Genomic DNA, 16,693 nt, shown 5'->3' with positions numbered 1-16,693 from the left:
AAGGAAACTGCAGAAACGATGTAATAATAATAATGATAATGTTGGTATTTGTTAAGTGCTTACTATGTGCAGAGCACTGTTCTAAGCGCTGGGGTAGATACAGGGTAATCAGGTTGTCCCACACGAGGCTCGCAGTCTTAATCCCCATTTTACAGATGAGGGAACTGAAGCACAGAGAAGTTAAGTGACTTGCCCACAGTCATACAGCTGACAAGTGGCAAAGTCGAGATTCGAACCCATGACCTCTGACTCCCAAGCCCGGGCTCTTTCCACTGAGCCACGCTGCTTCTCACCAAATGGGCCATCGGGAGGAGCCACTAGCAAATGCAGTAGCTCAGTAAAGGATGATCTTTACAGGTACACAGGGTGCACTTTTGGTCATAAAGCAATTTTAAGCTGGTATCAAATATCCATCCACCTGATTGAAATCTAGCAACCGATAGCAACATCTTCAAACCTGAAGAGACGGCTACATATAAAAATGAACTGTCAGCTGGTCACAGTGAATTCATTTACTGATTTCACCTGCAGGGTTCAGAGTGATGTATTGAAACTTATTGTAGGAAGGGAACATATCTACCAACTCTGTTGTAATCTCCCAAGAATTTAACACAGTGTTCTGCACACAGTAAGAGCTCAATAAATACCATTGATGATGATAAAGACAAGTACTGTGGCCTAGTGGATGCAGCACAGGCCTGGGAGTCAGAAAAATCTAGGTTCTAATCCCAGGTCCAACACTTGTCTGCTGTGTGAACTTAGGCAAGTCACTTCACTTCTCTGTACCTCAGTTACCTCATCTGTAAAATGGGGATTAAGCCCCATGTGTCCAACTCGATTTGCTTGCAACTGTCCCACTGCTTAATACGGTGCCTGGCACATAGTAAGCACTTAAATACCACACTTATTACAAAGGGAAAAATTGATTGAAGATCATCCCTACCCACCGAAAGCACCACCTGAAGATGGACAGGGTTAAACAGTGAACAATTCGTCTCAACTGGGACAGGGACTGTGTCCAACCTGATTATCTTGTGTCCCAGGGCATAGTACAGTGTTTGACACTTAGATACATTTTTAGTAAACATTTCATTTTAGCCATTTAAAACTCCCGCTTAGCAAGATTATTTCTCTCCTCTTCCTATCTCCACAGGCTGCAGCACAGAAAAGAGGAAATAAAGGCTCAACATTATGAAATTCACAAGGGTTTCACTGCTATATCTGCCCTCCTCTCCTGCAGGTACGGGGATTGGACATCAGAACAGTAGGTAGCATCCGGAAGCCCCAATCTCCTGTGCAGTCGGGTCCTGGCTGTAGTGGAACTGAACCAGAGTCTTTTGCTTGGCAGGGACGGGGAGAGGAGAGCAGAGATTCGATAGTCTCATCACCACTACTAACCGGTTGCATTTACTATGTGCAGAACACCATACTAGACTCCTGGGGGACATCGAGAATTCTGATAATGCGCATGCAGTCTTCTGGGGAGGATGAGCTCACCATCAATCGAGAAAGCAACAGTTTAAAGAGAACAAGTGGTGCTTCTGTGCATGGAAGAGAGAATGGGGACAGATAAACTGGGGTCCTAAATTACAGTAAATAAGGCCACGGGGAGGAAGGAAGAGACAGTCCTGTAATTCCTCTAAAGTCGTGCGGCTCAGAACACTAGGTTGTGTTGCTCGATCCCTCTAGATTGGAAGCTCGTTCTGGACAGGGAATGTGTCTACCAACTCTGTTATATAATAATAACGTTGGTATTTGTTAAGCGCTTACTGTGTGCAGAGCACTGTTCTAAGCGCTGCGGTAGATACAGGGACATCGGGCTGTCCCACATGAGGCTCCCAGATAATCCCCATTTTACAGATGAGGTAACTGAGGCACAGAGAAGTGAAGTGACTTGCCCACAGTCACTCAGCTGCCAAGTGGCAGAGCTGAGATTCGAACCCATGACCTCTTGACTCCCAAGCCCGTGCTCTTTCCACTGAGCCACGCTGCTTCTCTTGTACTCTCCGAAGCACACAGCTAAGTAAATACATTTGATTAATTTGCTCAGATCTTAAAGGAGCAGTTTATTTAATTTGCATCACCGGAGTATTTTTCAAATGCCACCCGTAGGCTGCTCTCAGGGGTGGAGGAGTAGAACCCGTTAAAGAGAGCAAAGCGGGGAAGCATCTTCACCCATAAACTCCCTAAAACACTTATCTAGGACTAACTCTGATGTCTTGGTTCAGAACTCTGTGGGTTTGTTGCTGCTGCCTCTGTTTGTTCTGCTGTAATGTCCCTGCCACTGAGAGCAGAATGCCTAATTGTTCCCAAAACAAATGCTGTTTAGGCTGAAACTTCAGGGCTTCCTATTTCCTTGAAAAAGACCATAATGGCAAAACATACTCTTAAAAGGAAAAACTAATAAAAGGTATTTTCCCCTCTCTCACCTTCTTTCAGACCCGAAATGTTCTTAAAGACTTGGGTGCACATGTGCATAAATGCACGCACACGCACACACCCCCCCTCCCCCCACCCCCCCATCATTCAGTCTAGGTGATGATCCACAAAAAACATTTTATCTTGTGGCCTTTGCTCTGTGCTTTCTGGTTTTTAGAGAAAATTGAGAATTGGCAGCAGGATGGAGTCTCTCCCCATTAGTTTTCTCACAACTTGAGTGGGAAGGGGGGCACAGAGTTTTCTTTGAATCATCAAGCCTTTCTGGACTTATAGCCTGTTTACCTTGTGGAGTGGGGCTTTTAATCTCAGAATGACAGCAGGCATTCATGAAGTCGGCGCTGCACTGGAGAGCTCACATAGCCTTTTGTTATCCTTCGCTGCAAGGACACGACACCCTTGAAGGCTCGAAGTAATAACCATTTCATCCAGAGAGCTAGATCAATAGGCAACCGCCACAGGAAGTAAACAGATGCACTGCTCAGAGGAACAAAACACTCTGTCAATCAACCCCTATCAACCAGCACCATTATGAACCTGGAGAGTTGCAGCCTGGGAGCAAGATCTTTTTCTTAATGTTTAGGAGCTTTACCTGGTAAAGAAGATCAGAGTGCAGGCAAATCTGTGAAAAACCACTGCTAATAGGATAGTATTGTGTGAAATTTAGAGCAACATTTGGGTCTTTTTTAAAAAATGGCACCTTGAGTGCTGGACCAGCAGATTGATAAATGAATGAGTCTCCCAGCTACCCGATTGGCATAATCTGAGCACGTCAAAAGAGGCGATTCATGTAATGTCATGGTGGGCAGAGACCAGCCCTGCCAGTTTTGGCAAAAAAAAGAGCAGAACCTGCCAAGAGTAGCTTTCCTCCTTTCCTCCCTCCAAAGAGAGGCTCTCCCATCACCTTCCAAAGATGCTGTCAACAGGCAACAACAAAAATATTCCTTGATCTGAGCATGTTTTAAGCTACCGGAGCAGATACAAGAAAATTAGGTTGGGTTCCGTCCACGTCCCATATGGGGCTCACAAATGAGATAACTGAGGCACAGAGAAGTTACGTGACTTGCCCTAGGTCACACAGCAGACAAGTGGCAGATCCGACATTAGACCCAGAGCCTTCTGACTCACAGGCCTGTGCTCTATCCATTAGGCTATGCTGCTCCTGCTGTTTACCCTTTTAGAAATGAGAAAGGGCTGAGGCGGACACGGGTAGTTTTAATATGATTACAGGTTTACTCTGGTCCCTGGATTGACACCACCCGCTCATTTAATTTATAATCCCGAACAGGGGTGTGAATGGCATTTTTTGAAGGGCTTTAAAGACAAATCTTACAGTACAGCAATAAAAAGTACATATTCCTATATTAAGTTGCTTCTCCCTTACCTTTAACTTATTTTAGTGCCTGTGTTCCTCTCTAGCCTGTAAATTCCTTGAGGGTTGGAACCAAGTCTACCAACTATATTCTACTCTCCCAAGTGCTCTGTACTCCAGTACTCTCTACACAGTAAACACAAATACCGTTGTTTAAATGTGAACAGGAAAAATACTGAGGACTTAATCTAAAGCAACATTAGACTTCTTGTAGAGAAGCAGCGTAGCCTAGTGGAAAAAGCACAGGCCTGGAAGTCACAAGGTCATGGGTTCTAATCACAGCTTCGCCACTTATCAGCTGTGTGATCTTGGGTAAGTCACTTCACTTCTCTAGGCCTTGGTTTCCTCATCTGTAAAATGGGGATCGAGACTGTGAGCCCCACATGGGATAAGGACCGTGTCCAACATGATCTGCTTGTATCCACCCCGGCGCTTACTACAGTGCCTGGCACATAAGCGCTTAACAAATAACATTATTATTATTCTTGTAGTGAAGGTATAAGGATCCTGTGGCTTAATGAAAAGAGCCTGGGCTTGGGAGTCAGAGGTTATGGGTTCTAATCTCAGCTCCACCACTTATCTGCTGTGTAACCTCAGGCAAGTCACTTAACTTCTCAGTGCCTCAGTTCCCTCATCTGTAAAATAGGGATTAAGACTGAGAGCCCCGTGTGGGACAACCTGATAACCTTGTATCTACCTCAGAGCTTGGCACATAATTAGCATTTAAATACCATTATTATTATTTTGCTAGTTTTCAAGATTCTGTTATTGAATCCATCTATTAGAATGAAGGCACTGCACAGACTTTCCAATCAAAACAGTTCCAGTTCAGAAAATCCTTCTCTCTTGGGTCTCCAAAGTCCCAGCCCTGAGATAAAAGAACCCAAGAAGCTGCACACACCTATGTTCCTGCCAGATCCAGAACTCCAGCAGCCACTACCTTTTTTATTTCTTTCGTGACCTGATGTTATCATCTTTGAAATGCAGGAAGCAATTCAGAGAAAGAGAGAGGGTCATTAAGGCTAATGCCAAAATGACAAGCTGCAGAGAGGAAGCTCACCTGGAGCCTTTAAAACCACACAGCTTTTGGTCTCTATGAATCAGCAAGGACATGTTCCATCCAGTCCCAAATCTGTTGGTTGAGCTATTGCTCCGCTGCCATTCGCCTCCTCACTGAATTCACTCCATTGCAAAAAAGCACAGGTGCATTTATACATACGTCCCAGCCCATAAAATGAAAAAAACAAAAATCACACTAACCCTTAAAATAAACACATTCTAATGAGTTCACCTGCACACTACTGAACATCAGGAACAGCTTCAAACCCTTCCCTTAGACTTGAGGTATCTAGTGAAGCTGACCACAGTAAAGAGTAAATGGGACTGAAGACAGAAAAGCAGTTAAGTCACCAAAAATATTTCTGCCAAATGCCTGCCTGATCATTTCCCGTGTGGTAGTCTTGTCCCTCAGTGTTCTTTCAACAATTCCACAAATGCACAGTGATCGATGTTTATAATTACCTTTTTCCTTCACCATGGCAACCAAATCCTTTTACTCGCGGTAGTGAAAGAGGGCTGGAATAAACTCAAGTAGGTGAACTGCAGTCAGGCAAAGATGCGTCACGAACGGCTTTCCACAGATGTGAAATGGAGGAAAAGTCACTGAAGTAAAACCCTGCTTCTTTCTCAAGATCCTCTCCTTTCCCCTGGAAATCCTCCCGAAGAGCTGGGATGCCCGTCGTCTTTCCCTGTGTGTAGACGCCTGTATGCCCGACTGGGGAATTCTTCCCCACCTATAAAGTCAGCGTATTCCCTGCCTGTGGACTCTGCCCCTTCTGCTGAAACAACCAGATACGGCTGCTGCTGCTGCTGCTGGGTAGCAAATGTGAAATTCCACTGTCCCTAATCTCCGGTCACTGACACCACCTTGCATTTCTCGGCCTGAGTCTGCACAACTGAAATGGCAGCAAAACCACCCCCGCCACAGCCTCAGCCAGGGGACCTCTGGGAGACTGTTGAGAGGCGGGGATGAACTTTGAGAAAACTGTTTACATTGGGGAGGAGAAAAACAACAAAAAAACAAGTAGTCCTCTATTTGATTTTAATTACAGCTGCTTTGAAGTAAAAAACTCAGAGTAATTTGTCTTTCAACACTAAAGAAATACTATGCAAATATTGCTGTAAAGTGTTTCTAGTTTGCTTCATTAGCATTCACATTTAAAAAAAAAAAACTCAATCAACAGTGCATAATGAAAAAGAAAAGGGCCCATGGATATGCGATGTGCCCCCTAAATTTTATCAACACCCAGGAGTCTACTAAATTCTGACCACATCCAAGGCAGTCCAGATGAAATTGGAAAATTCCAAACAACCATGATATGTACACCTGGGTTCAAAACTCACTCCTGATAGCCCAAAAGAAGAAACGAAGAGAGCAGTGATGATTTTCGCTTTGCCGGGGAAAAGCTGGACCCAGCCATGAAGAGCTACCAATTCAGCAAGTGTAAAACTAATCCTCTGGGAACATCTTTCTGCTTAGCAGCAAGGCGGCCTGCATTGTTAAAGAGTGAACCCCCATAGACACAGTCAGCTCTTCTAAAGGAACCAAATTGTGTGCCAGGGATAGTCTGGGACCGATTCCCCTGGAAATCCAGCCTGCTACAGCCCAGAAAGGATCCACGATTATAACTAACTCCTAGGCCGTGAGTTCAACCTCCATCAAGGAGAGTTTCACCCTTGAGCTGTTTTTCCATCTCAGTTCCCGAGTAATAGTATCCCTTGTTTCCTCTCCACATCCTCCTATACACTACAGTACCTCCTGCCACATTCTCCAACCCACGTAAATTCCACCCTGTGCATTTTCTATCCACGTCAGCCGATCGGGGAAAAGCAGCGAGTGCACAGACACTCACTGCAGGCACCCATTCAGAGAGAACAGCAGATGGCCAATCCATCTTTCAGAACCAGAATGCACAGCCAGTATTAGATTTTATTTACTGCAAATATCATAACGTGTTTGGTCTGGAAGAGCCAGAATAGTAGAAATTAAATAAATCAGTCTGCCTAATCACTTACTGAAGTGTGAGGGAATGAGGTGATAGTGTGTATGTAAGTGTAATTCTGCTTTTTTGGGGGGGGAGGGGAGTGGGAGGAAGGGAAAGGTTTGGGGAATATTCATTTCCCCACATCATTTCTGGCTAAGTTACTGTGGTTGGTTTTCTGATGTGCAGTAAGTAGTAACAGCTCAAACCGTCGGGACATTCCCACTGCTATGACTCAGTGAATCACTATTAATAGTCTAGGTGCCTCCGCCTGTAAATAAGCATTAAGCCTTCTCTGACCCCTGGGTCTCCTTCACCATGACACACAAACACATCACCCTCACCACAGATCAGTCTGGTTGCAGTTTAACCTGCTCCTATTTTCCTCATCCAATATTTAATTTGCATCTGTTGAGTGGCAAGCCTAAAGGGCTATCCTGTCCTCCATTCATAAGTCTTAGTCAAGTAAACCACAGAAAAATCACCTATAAAGCCAGAGAGGGCAGTACCCTGAACAAGTACTAATTGTGCTTTAAAGTCTTTACCCTTTTAGCCACGCTGAATTTGGGGGGGGGGGGGGGGCTTTTTTTTTTCCTTTGACCACTGCTGACGTGCAAAATTGACGGCAGGCACCTGGAATTATTTTGGTTCTCTGAGTTCACCATGCCCATTTGCTTTTTAGCTGTGTTGAGATTAGCACTTCTGTAGGACACTGCTCTCCTTGGCTACATGTAAAGTTTTGCTCGGCATCGTTCAGCCAGATGAGATGAGAATGGCAACACTGGCCTTTAACACAATCGTAAAAATAGGTTTCACGCAAATGTGGGACCAAATATCCCCGGAGAGGTTTTCGGCCTTCATAATTGACTCCAAAACTATTGAGAGGAAAGCTTCCCTTGTCATCATCCGCATTATGCCATTAATTAGGCACTTACAGTGTGTTCCCAGGCCTGTGCTGACCACTGCAGTCAGTGGTCAGTAATCAGATCAGATTCAGTCACTACCTGAGTGCTCACAACCTAAGAGGTAGGGGAAGCAGATACCTTCTTCCCTGTTGAGAGATGGGGAAACTGAGGCACAGATAAGCTAAGTGATTTGAGCAGGTTCACCCAGCAGTCCCGTGGTAAAGGTGAATTAGAACCTGATTCTCCTATTTCCCAGCCCCATGCTTTTTCCACCAGGCACCTGTCTCCTACAAGAGCATCATCACATCTGCTGTAGACTATTCATCCCAGAGTTCAGAGCCCTACACCTTTGTTTGTTATGAATCTACCAGACTTGGGAGCACAAGACACTGGTGACAGAAATTAGAAGGAGTAATTGTTATTTCTGGAAAATCTGGTAGGAGGAAAAGAACTGATGCCTTTTCTTGAGAGACAAGCACTCATCACTGCAGCTTAAGGTTGTTGTTTTGAAAACTGATTTATTTTTGGTAGAAGAATATTCCTTTATCAGAGTAAATGAGTCATCCACATTGTTTCTCAACAACAGTCAAAATCCCCCAAGCCATCAACCCTTACCACTTTCTGCACTTTTTAGATAACCCTTAGAGGGTATCTGAGATTATTTTTAATATGTGGAACATCTGTTTTTACATCTCCTTACCTTTGGGCAAAATTGTCAAAAAGCTTCCAAGAGAAATCTGCTAGTTGCAAAGAATGGTTATTTTTCTTCCCATTTATTTGTCCTCCTAGGGCTCCCCAATGTCCAAAGGGCAAAATATAAACCAGATAAAAGAAAATATAAGTGGTTAACAAGGCCTGGGGAATTTTACTATTAATTGTAGAAATGATTTCCAAGGTTTTTATCTCATTCTCATTCCGCCCCAGTGAGATAACTCTGCAAAAACACAGCACTGCATGATTTGTGTGTGTTTCTTTTCCAGAACTGACTCACTGCCTCTCTTTCATTCACAGACAAGATGAAGGGAGGGATTGTCCACATATGATTCGGAGACAGACACCATTTTGTTGGATAGGAAAGCTCATTAGTGTAGAGCCGTATTTGGCATAAACTCAAGTACACATCATTTCAGCAGTGGCTAAGTTAATTAGGAGGCAATTGATGAAACCCCCTCATGAAAATCGGATATTGTATGCTTCCTCGTTTCCCTTTCTAAAGGCAGCAAAATCTCATTTCAATTCTGGGTCAGTATTTAACTGTTGCCCCCATAAAACACACACACACACACACACACACACTCCTCCTCATGTTTATGGAAAAGTATTTTGTTTTCAGAAACTGAAAGAAACCATCCTATCTGCTAGCTCGTACCTGCATCCAGATTCTCTTATTGGAATATAACAAACCAAATAACTGATACACTTCAAAAACCCTTAACTCTGCAATTTCCAATAAAGAAGAATACAGAGTAAGATATCTGCATGTGTTTTTTGATAACACCAGGCATAAAAACAGCATGGCCAAGTAGATAGAGCATGGACCTGGGAGTAAGAAGGACCTGGGTTCTAATCCTGGCTCTGCCTCACTTGTCTGTGTGATTTTGGGCAAGTCACTTAACTTCTCTATGATTCAGTTACCTCATTGTAAAATGGGGCTTAAGAGTGTAAGCCTTATATGGGACATGGACTCTATCCAACCTGATTAGCTTGGATCTACCCCAGCTCTTAGTACTCAGCATACAGTAAGTGCTTAACAAATACCACAAAGAAATCATGTAGCTACAGATGACATCAGCCACATTTTAATAATTAAACTCCCTCTAGACTTTAAGCTCCTTGTGGGCAGGGATCGTGTCTACAAACTCTAGTGTACTTTCCCAAGCACTCAGGAGTGCTCGGCATACTGTGAGCACTCAAGTTCCACTGATAAATTGATTTTACAACATTTAGCAATAATCATATAGTGGTTTGCCTTTAAAAAACCTCTAGAGTGAAAATGATTTTATGTCCTTTTTTCTGCAGCTGTGATTTCCTAATTTCTACAAACTGAAAATACACAGCAAGAATCAAGTACTCCAACTATCAATCAGTGACTCACATTAAATCCTACCGAAAGGTAAAGCTAGCAATTGATTTGAGAGTTTATATACGTTAAACCTGGCTCTACGTCTTATCTGCTGGGTGTCCTTGGGAAGATCCACTCACTCATACTTCTGTGAAATGAGAGCATAACACTGATCTTTTCATGGGAGTAATGACTCTGAAAGGAATCAGAAAACCTCCTTGTCTTGCAGAAGTTTAAGAAGAAAGTGATTAATCTCAAGCTAAGTGAGATCATCCTAGAACTGATCTGTTTGGGGGATTTTGGCCAAACTGTCTGTTAGTCCAACAGTGGCAAAGCTGACAGAGAGACTGTATACACAAGTATAAGTGTCAGTCACTAAGAGAAAGTTTTTTGTACGCTTTGTCAAGAAGAGTATGCTCCCTATCCAGCCTCTGCCAGAGTAGTACTACTATTAATAATATAATAATAATGATGGCATTTGTTAAGCACTTACCATGTGCAAAGCACTGTTCCAAGTTCTGGGCGAGGTAACAAGCTAATCGGGTTACAGTCTCTTGCTCACATAGGGCTCCCAGTCTTGATCCCCATTTTACAGATGAGGTAGCTGAGCTTCAGAGAAGTGAAGTGACTTGCCTAAAGTCATACAGCAGAGAAGTGGCAGAGCTGGGATTAGAACCCAGGTCCTTCAGCCTCCCTGGCCCATGCTCTACCCACTAGGCCATGCTGCTTCCCTAAGCAGCGTGGCTCAGTGGAAAGAGCCCGGTCTTGGGAGTCAGAGGTCATGGGTTCGAATCCCTGCTCTGCCACTTGTCAGCTGTGTGACCTTGGGCAAGTCACTTCACTTCTCTGTGCCTCAGTTACCTCATCTGTAAAATGGGGATTAACTGTGAGCCTCACGTGGGACAACCCGATTACCCTGTATCTACCCCAGCACTTAGAACACTGCTCTGCACATAGTAAGCGCTTAACAAATACCAACATTATTATTATTATGGTTCCCAAGGAGGGCAGTGCACTTGGGTTTTTGGTTTGTTTTGGGGTGGGTTTTTTTTTGCAATAGGGGTGTGATGGTATGTGCTAAGTCAACCACACTCACTCCCAGTCCCCCGTGCGTGCTTCGGCAGGGAAAAGAACTTTACTCTGTAGTCATGGAACAGATCAACAACAACAACAAGTGGCATTTATTAAGCACTCACTATGTGCCAAACACTGTACAAAGCACTGAGGTATGTACAGTGTGATCCGATCTTACACAATCCCTGTCCCACGTGGGACTGACTCCCAGTCCGTGGGGAGGAAGAACAGGTATTTTCTCTAAAGTCTTACTTAAGCAGAGACCACTATGGCCTCACCCATTTTCTAAGTCAACAATGAAAATGATACCCTGAGAACCTTACTTTGGGCTGGGGCTCATCCACACTGTTTCTAAACAACAGTCAAAATCCCACAAGCCATCAACCCTTATCACTTCGTGCACTTTTTAGATAATCCTTAGAGTGTATCACTGAGGCACTGGGAAGTTAAGTGACTTACCCAAGGTCACACAGATGCAAGTGGTGGAGCCGGGATTAGAACCCAGGTCCTCTGACTCCCAGGTCCATGCTCTATCCTCGAGGCCACGCTGCTTCTCATACCTTTCGTACCCTCTCCCCCCATACGTGGACCTAGCCTCAATCCACCAACTCTCATTTCTCTTCACCATCAAAATCTTCCTAAAAATCTACTTTCTGCAAGATGCATTTTCTGACTAATTCTCCTCTTTTGGCATGCCACCCACCTGTGTACTTATTTCTATTTATATTACCGTTTTTCTTAAAGATGATGCTACTGAAAGGAAAAGTCTAATTCACACATAGTACACCGCTCACTTTTGTTTTTACGATTTGTAAACCTATATACCATTTTTAAGCCATTTATTTTATATTTAGCAATCTACTCCCACCCTCTTGCAACTGGAGAGTTCCCAGTACTCTACCAGTCTCAGCTATGGATGGGGAGTCAAGCAGAGGCATGCCCATTCCATTCCTAGCTCCGGCAGGGGCCATCGAGCGGAAGACAATCTGCTACACGTCAAAACCCGCCTTTGCTGGGCGGCAGCGGGAGAGAGTGGAGGGTGGAAACTTAAGTATACTGTGTGGAAGAAGGCAACGGTAAACCACTTCCATATTTTTACCAAGAAAACTCTGTGGATACACTACCAGGATGACTGCAGATATAGAGTGCGCATTTGGGGAGATGTGTCCATGGAGTTTCTATGAGTTGGAAAAGACTCAACAGCAGAAGACAAGACAATCTACTCCCTCCTTGTCTTTCCCATCAGCTGATAAACTCCTCGCAGCCATCCTGAGGCTCAGAGTGGAAGCAGAAAGGAGAAGAAAATCTTAGGCCTGTGGGAAGATTTTTCTCATTCTCTTTATTCTAATAGGATAAGCAGAATCGGGGAGGGGGGTACCCCACCTCACACCTGTACCACATTTTCCCTCCCCAACAGCTGAGTAAGCTGCCATTCCAAATACCCAAATACCCTTGGATTTTATTTTTTTTAAAAAAAGATCCTACGGTACAGAAGGAGGAAGCCTCTGTCTGATAAACTCATATTCTGATGTAATGGTCCATGAGTAAAATTTCTAGCAGTAACATTTAAAAGGAACCAAATCATTTCTTTCAATTAGCTTCTAAAGTTCACATGAATGGCTTTCAATAGTAAATCATAACTTAGATGCAGGCACGCTACCGAGGCTGGTCACCCGCCTGGTTTACCTCGGCAATTACTTCACCACGCTCCAAAGCCTGCCGTCTTCCATATGCAGAATCGTATACTGATGGGTTGAAAGAATCTAAGTGAAAGCTGAGAGCAACAGTAGCCCCTGAAGGGTGAGGTTGGCTCATCCACTGGAGGACAGGCAGTCATTAGAGAACAGCTACCACTGATGTTATTCTATGAGTCACGCATTTTATGTTACTCCTGCTTAAGGGCCTCCAAGCAGGCCAGTTAAAAATTTAAGATGCAACCCTCATGCTCCACCGAGAGTTCACAGTCCTGGAACACTGAGTTTTGACTTCTCTTACCCACATAAAGGACCTGAATTTTCCTAGCCTGTGTCAAACCAGCTCTGCCTTCCATAGTGTTCCTGATTTCAAATAATCTTCAGGTATTGAACCTCGCTTTGTTTGTTGACATCAGGGAGTCAGATGCCAGTTCTTGCTGTCTGAGAAGCAGCTAACAGCCCTATTAGCTCATCCTGGGACACTTTCTTCATAAAAACCATGAGAGAGGGACTTAGGAATGTGGAAAGACAGGATGAAAGAGTTATTCAGTCACCCACCTGATCCAGTTTGGTTTTAAACATCCCAAGAAGTAGCGGTAATGGTATCAGTTGAGGGCTTACTGTGTGCAGAGCACTGTGCTATGCACTGGAAAGGAATTCACAGTGAAATAAGACATGGTCCCTGTCTCGCAGGGAGTTCACAATCTCAAAAAACTTGAGAAATGGAACTCCCACTATTTTCACTGGCAGATTATTTCCCAATGTAGTAGTTGCCATCAGAAGATTTCTCTCAAAAATTAGTCATTCTACATTTTAAAGTGTTTTCTCTCATTACTCCCTGGTGTTCAGCAAATCCATTCTCTCAGTTCTTGGCATTTACTTAATGCCTTTTAAGCATCTCAACTGTGATTTGAGAGAACAGCTCAAACTAAACACGCTGTGCCCTTGTAGAATTGGCCTACTGCAGTAACCAAAGCCATTCACCCTGCACTGGAAAGCAAGCTTGTCCTTAACGAGTAATGGAAACACATTTCTTCAGGTTTGAATCCTTAGAGTTAAGAGCAAGGCAAATAGTAATCCAGTTATCAATTAGGGATAGTTATCATGGACTCATAGTACTTCCATGTTCAAGCAGAGGGAAAGGATTGGGTGCAAAATGAACACCAAATGAGGCAACATCATCAGCCAATGGTTTCTGATGACTTTTCCAACTATTTTCCAGGCATGGAGTGGTTTTCAAAATATTTCCAGTCCACTGCAGCCCAGTCAATCTCCCAGCACATCACCAAGTTACAAAACCTGGTTTACAAACCAGCCCAATGTCTTTGGGTCCAATTACAGTCCAATTACAATTATTTCCTCTTCTCCCACTCTCTTCTGTGACATCCTCACACTTGGATTCACTCACTTTATCCACCCCTTGCTCAGCTCCACAGCACTTATGTACATATCGGTAATTTCTTTATATTAGTGTCCATCTCCCACTCTAGAACGTAAGCTTGTTGCAGGCAGGGAGCATGTATTCCATCTGTTAGATTGTACTCTCCCACGAGTTTAATACAGTGCTCTGCACACAGTACACAATCAATATGATGGATTGATTCTCCCCCTTCCCTCTCAACTCTTGCCACAAAATCACCTTTTTTAAATCTTTTGTTGGTGGCTGCTGAGAAGCAGGGACAAGGAGACTCAGATTGGATGACAACAGAGAGTTTAGGGGAGTGAGCCAAAAGTTCACGTTTCTGCTTTGGCTTGATGACTTTTCCCACCAACAAGCGCCACTTGAGAGCATCCCTTCACAAGTACTGCAAGAATGGAAAACCTAGTTCTTTACCCTGTGGATCACTCACTCTCTGTCCCTATCACAGGGCTACTTTTCCTCATGATCTCTTGTACCCTGGTCTGACTGGCCAGGACTCTAGGAAGCTGGTTCTAGTGGTTCTGGACCTCGGGTTAAACTCTCTAGGTTAACTACACAGGAATAATTTCATTTAAAAACAGAAATCTGAGGCCAAGCCTTTAACCTTCCAATTTCCCATTTATTCAACATTTCACAAATAATTTTGTATGGCCTGGCATTTTCTAAATATACCATCACAAGACTCTGTGGAATTTCACTGTGAATTGTAGGGTGAGTTTTCAGCTCAATTCTAATAATGACGGTATTTGCTAAGCGCTTACGATGGGCCAAACACTGTTTTAAGCACTGGGGTAGATACAAGGTCATCAGGTTGTCCCACATGGGGCTCACAATCTTAATCCCCATTTTACAGATGAGGTAAGAGGCACAGAGAAGTCAAGTGGCTTGCAATGTCAACACCACTGCAATGAGCTTACCATTAAACTAGAATCAGAATACTCAGCGTTTGTTTCGAAACTGAGTTCAGAAAAATATAACCTAAGCCTCATTTACAAATTTGCCTCTTGTGACCTCAGATATTGTACTACATATCCTGTTGCTCCTGCTACCTGCCTCTGCATTTGAGAGAGAAATGTGAAGTCGGGAGAAGAGAATGAGTCCAGAGTGGGGATGTTTGAACTGGAGTCGGTGGAGAAAGTTTCCTACTGAAGCAACAGTACAGGATGGAGGAGACTTGGGATGTGAAGATTCACCTGTAAACTTCAGTCTTCTAATGCCAACTTATTCACCGTACACCTCAATCTCAACTAACCTGCCGCCAATCCCCACGCCCACATCCTGTCTCTGCCTGGAATTCCCTCCCTATTCATATCTGACAGATTATCACTCTATCCAACTTCAAAGCCTTATTAAAAGCACATCTCCTCCAAGAGACCTTTGCCAATTTAGCACTCATTTCCTTTCTCCCACTACCTTCTGTGCCACCTGTGAACTTACATTTGCACACTTTGGTATTCACTGAGTGCTTACTATGTGCATAACACTCTACCTGTGAGCATATCCATTTATTTAATGTCTGCCTCTCGCTCTGTGAACTCGTTATGGTCCAGGAACCTATATTCTACTCTCCCAAGAGGTCTTAGTCTTAAGACCTAAATCTTAGGTCTTAGAGCATGGGCTTGGGAGTCAGAGGACACGGGCTCTAATCCCGGCTCCGTCACCTGTCTGCCGTGTGACCTTAGGCAAGTCACTTAACTTCTCATGCCTCAGTTACCTCATCTGTAAAATGGGGATTAAGACTTTGAGCCCCACAAGGAACAACCTAATTACTTTCTATCTACCCCAGCACTTAGAACAGTGTTTGGCACAAAGCAAGCGCTTAAGAAATACCATAATTATAGGTCAGCACAGTGCTCTGCACACAGTAAGCTCTCAATAAATGATTGATTTGCCCCAGGTCATGGCATGTTTGATCTCTTGGTAAATCTACTACTGTTTATTTTCAAATATTCCCTCTAAGTTTACAAAGCCAGTTTATAAATCCAATAATGAGGCTAATTTTTAAACTTATTTTTCAAGGTTGAAGAAGTTTCCCTTAAAAATAAGTAGAAATAGAGCCATGCTTTTCTGTGTGCAGAGTGCTGCAGGATAACGTCTTGTCAAATTGGCAAATTTCTGAGGAGGGTATGTCCACTAGTAATGCAGGTATATTATATTAGTAAGTAGTCCCTTTCTACTCATCTGTCAATTATTCCAAAGCACTTATGAGTTTTTCCACTGAATGTAGTTCATCAAAATCAAAGGCAATGTTCAATTTAAAGCTACTTTTCCCTCCAGACCTCTTTCTCCTGGTAAAGATTGCTAAGTGAGCTGCAGTTGTCCTACAGCCAAGAGTTTGCCAGTGCTTAGAACAGTGCCAGCACTTAGAACAGTCCCTGGTGCAGAGTAAGCGCTTAAAAAACCCATCATTATACGAAAGTACATAAACAGTAGAGTCTCCGTCCACCTCCAACCACAGAGAGATTGACAAGCAATTTGCGTTTTGCAGATTATCTTTAAGTTTGGTTTCGGTCCATAAATAATGTTCTTAATATTCTAGACAATGTCTAAAAGCACAGTACTAGTCTTTTCCATAATTTAATTAAACTTCCCACTGCTCTCTTCAAAAACACTTCTCACTCACAGTAGGTCACACTATTGGCGGGCTGCAATTTAAAAACTATGTTTCTCTATAAACATATGTTTGAGG

The 16,693-nt window shown here is 43.5% G+C and overlaps 1 protein-coding gene across 2 annotated transcripts in view; it reads right to left on the bottom strand.

Moving 5' to 3' along the window:
• ABLIM1 (actin binding LIM protein 1) overlaps nt 1-16,693 on the bottom strand; it is a 272,448-nt gene that overhangs the window by 154,049 nt on the left and 101,706 nt on the right. Inside the window, exon 1 of one of the 2 annotated variants that reach the window (XM_029080392.2) lies at nt 5,330-5,721. The exons of the other annotated variant lie outside the window; for it this stretch is intronic. Within the exon in view, the coding sequence (XP_028936225.1) occupies nt 5,330-5,345 (16 nt within the window). The 5' untranslated portion in view covers nt 5,346-5,721. Of the gene's footprint in view, nt 1-5,329; nt 5,722-16,693 lie in introns of those variants that run through there. 2 annotated transcript variants of the gene reach the window in all.

The sequence above is a fragment of the Ornithorhynchus anatinus genome, chromosome 16 (assembly GCF_004115215.2).
Source record: "Ornithorhynchus anatinus isolate Pmale09 chromosome 16, mOrnAna1.pri.v4, whole genome shotgun sequence".
Taxonomy (NCBI): domain Eukaryota; kingdom Metazoa; phylum Chordata; class Mammalia; order Monotremata; family Ornithorhynchidae; genus Ornithorhynchus; species Ornithorhynchus anatinus.
The sequence above is the reverse complement of the archived record's forward strand: the minus strand, read 5'-3'. Positions and strand labels throughout refer to the sequence as shown.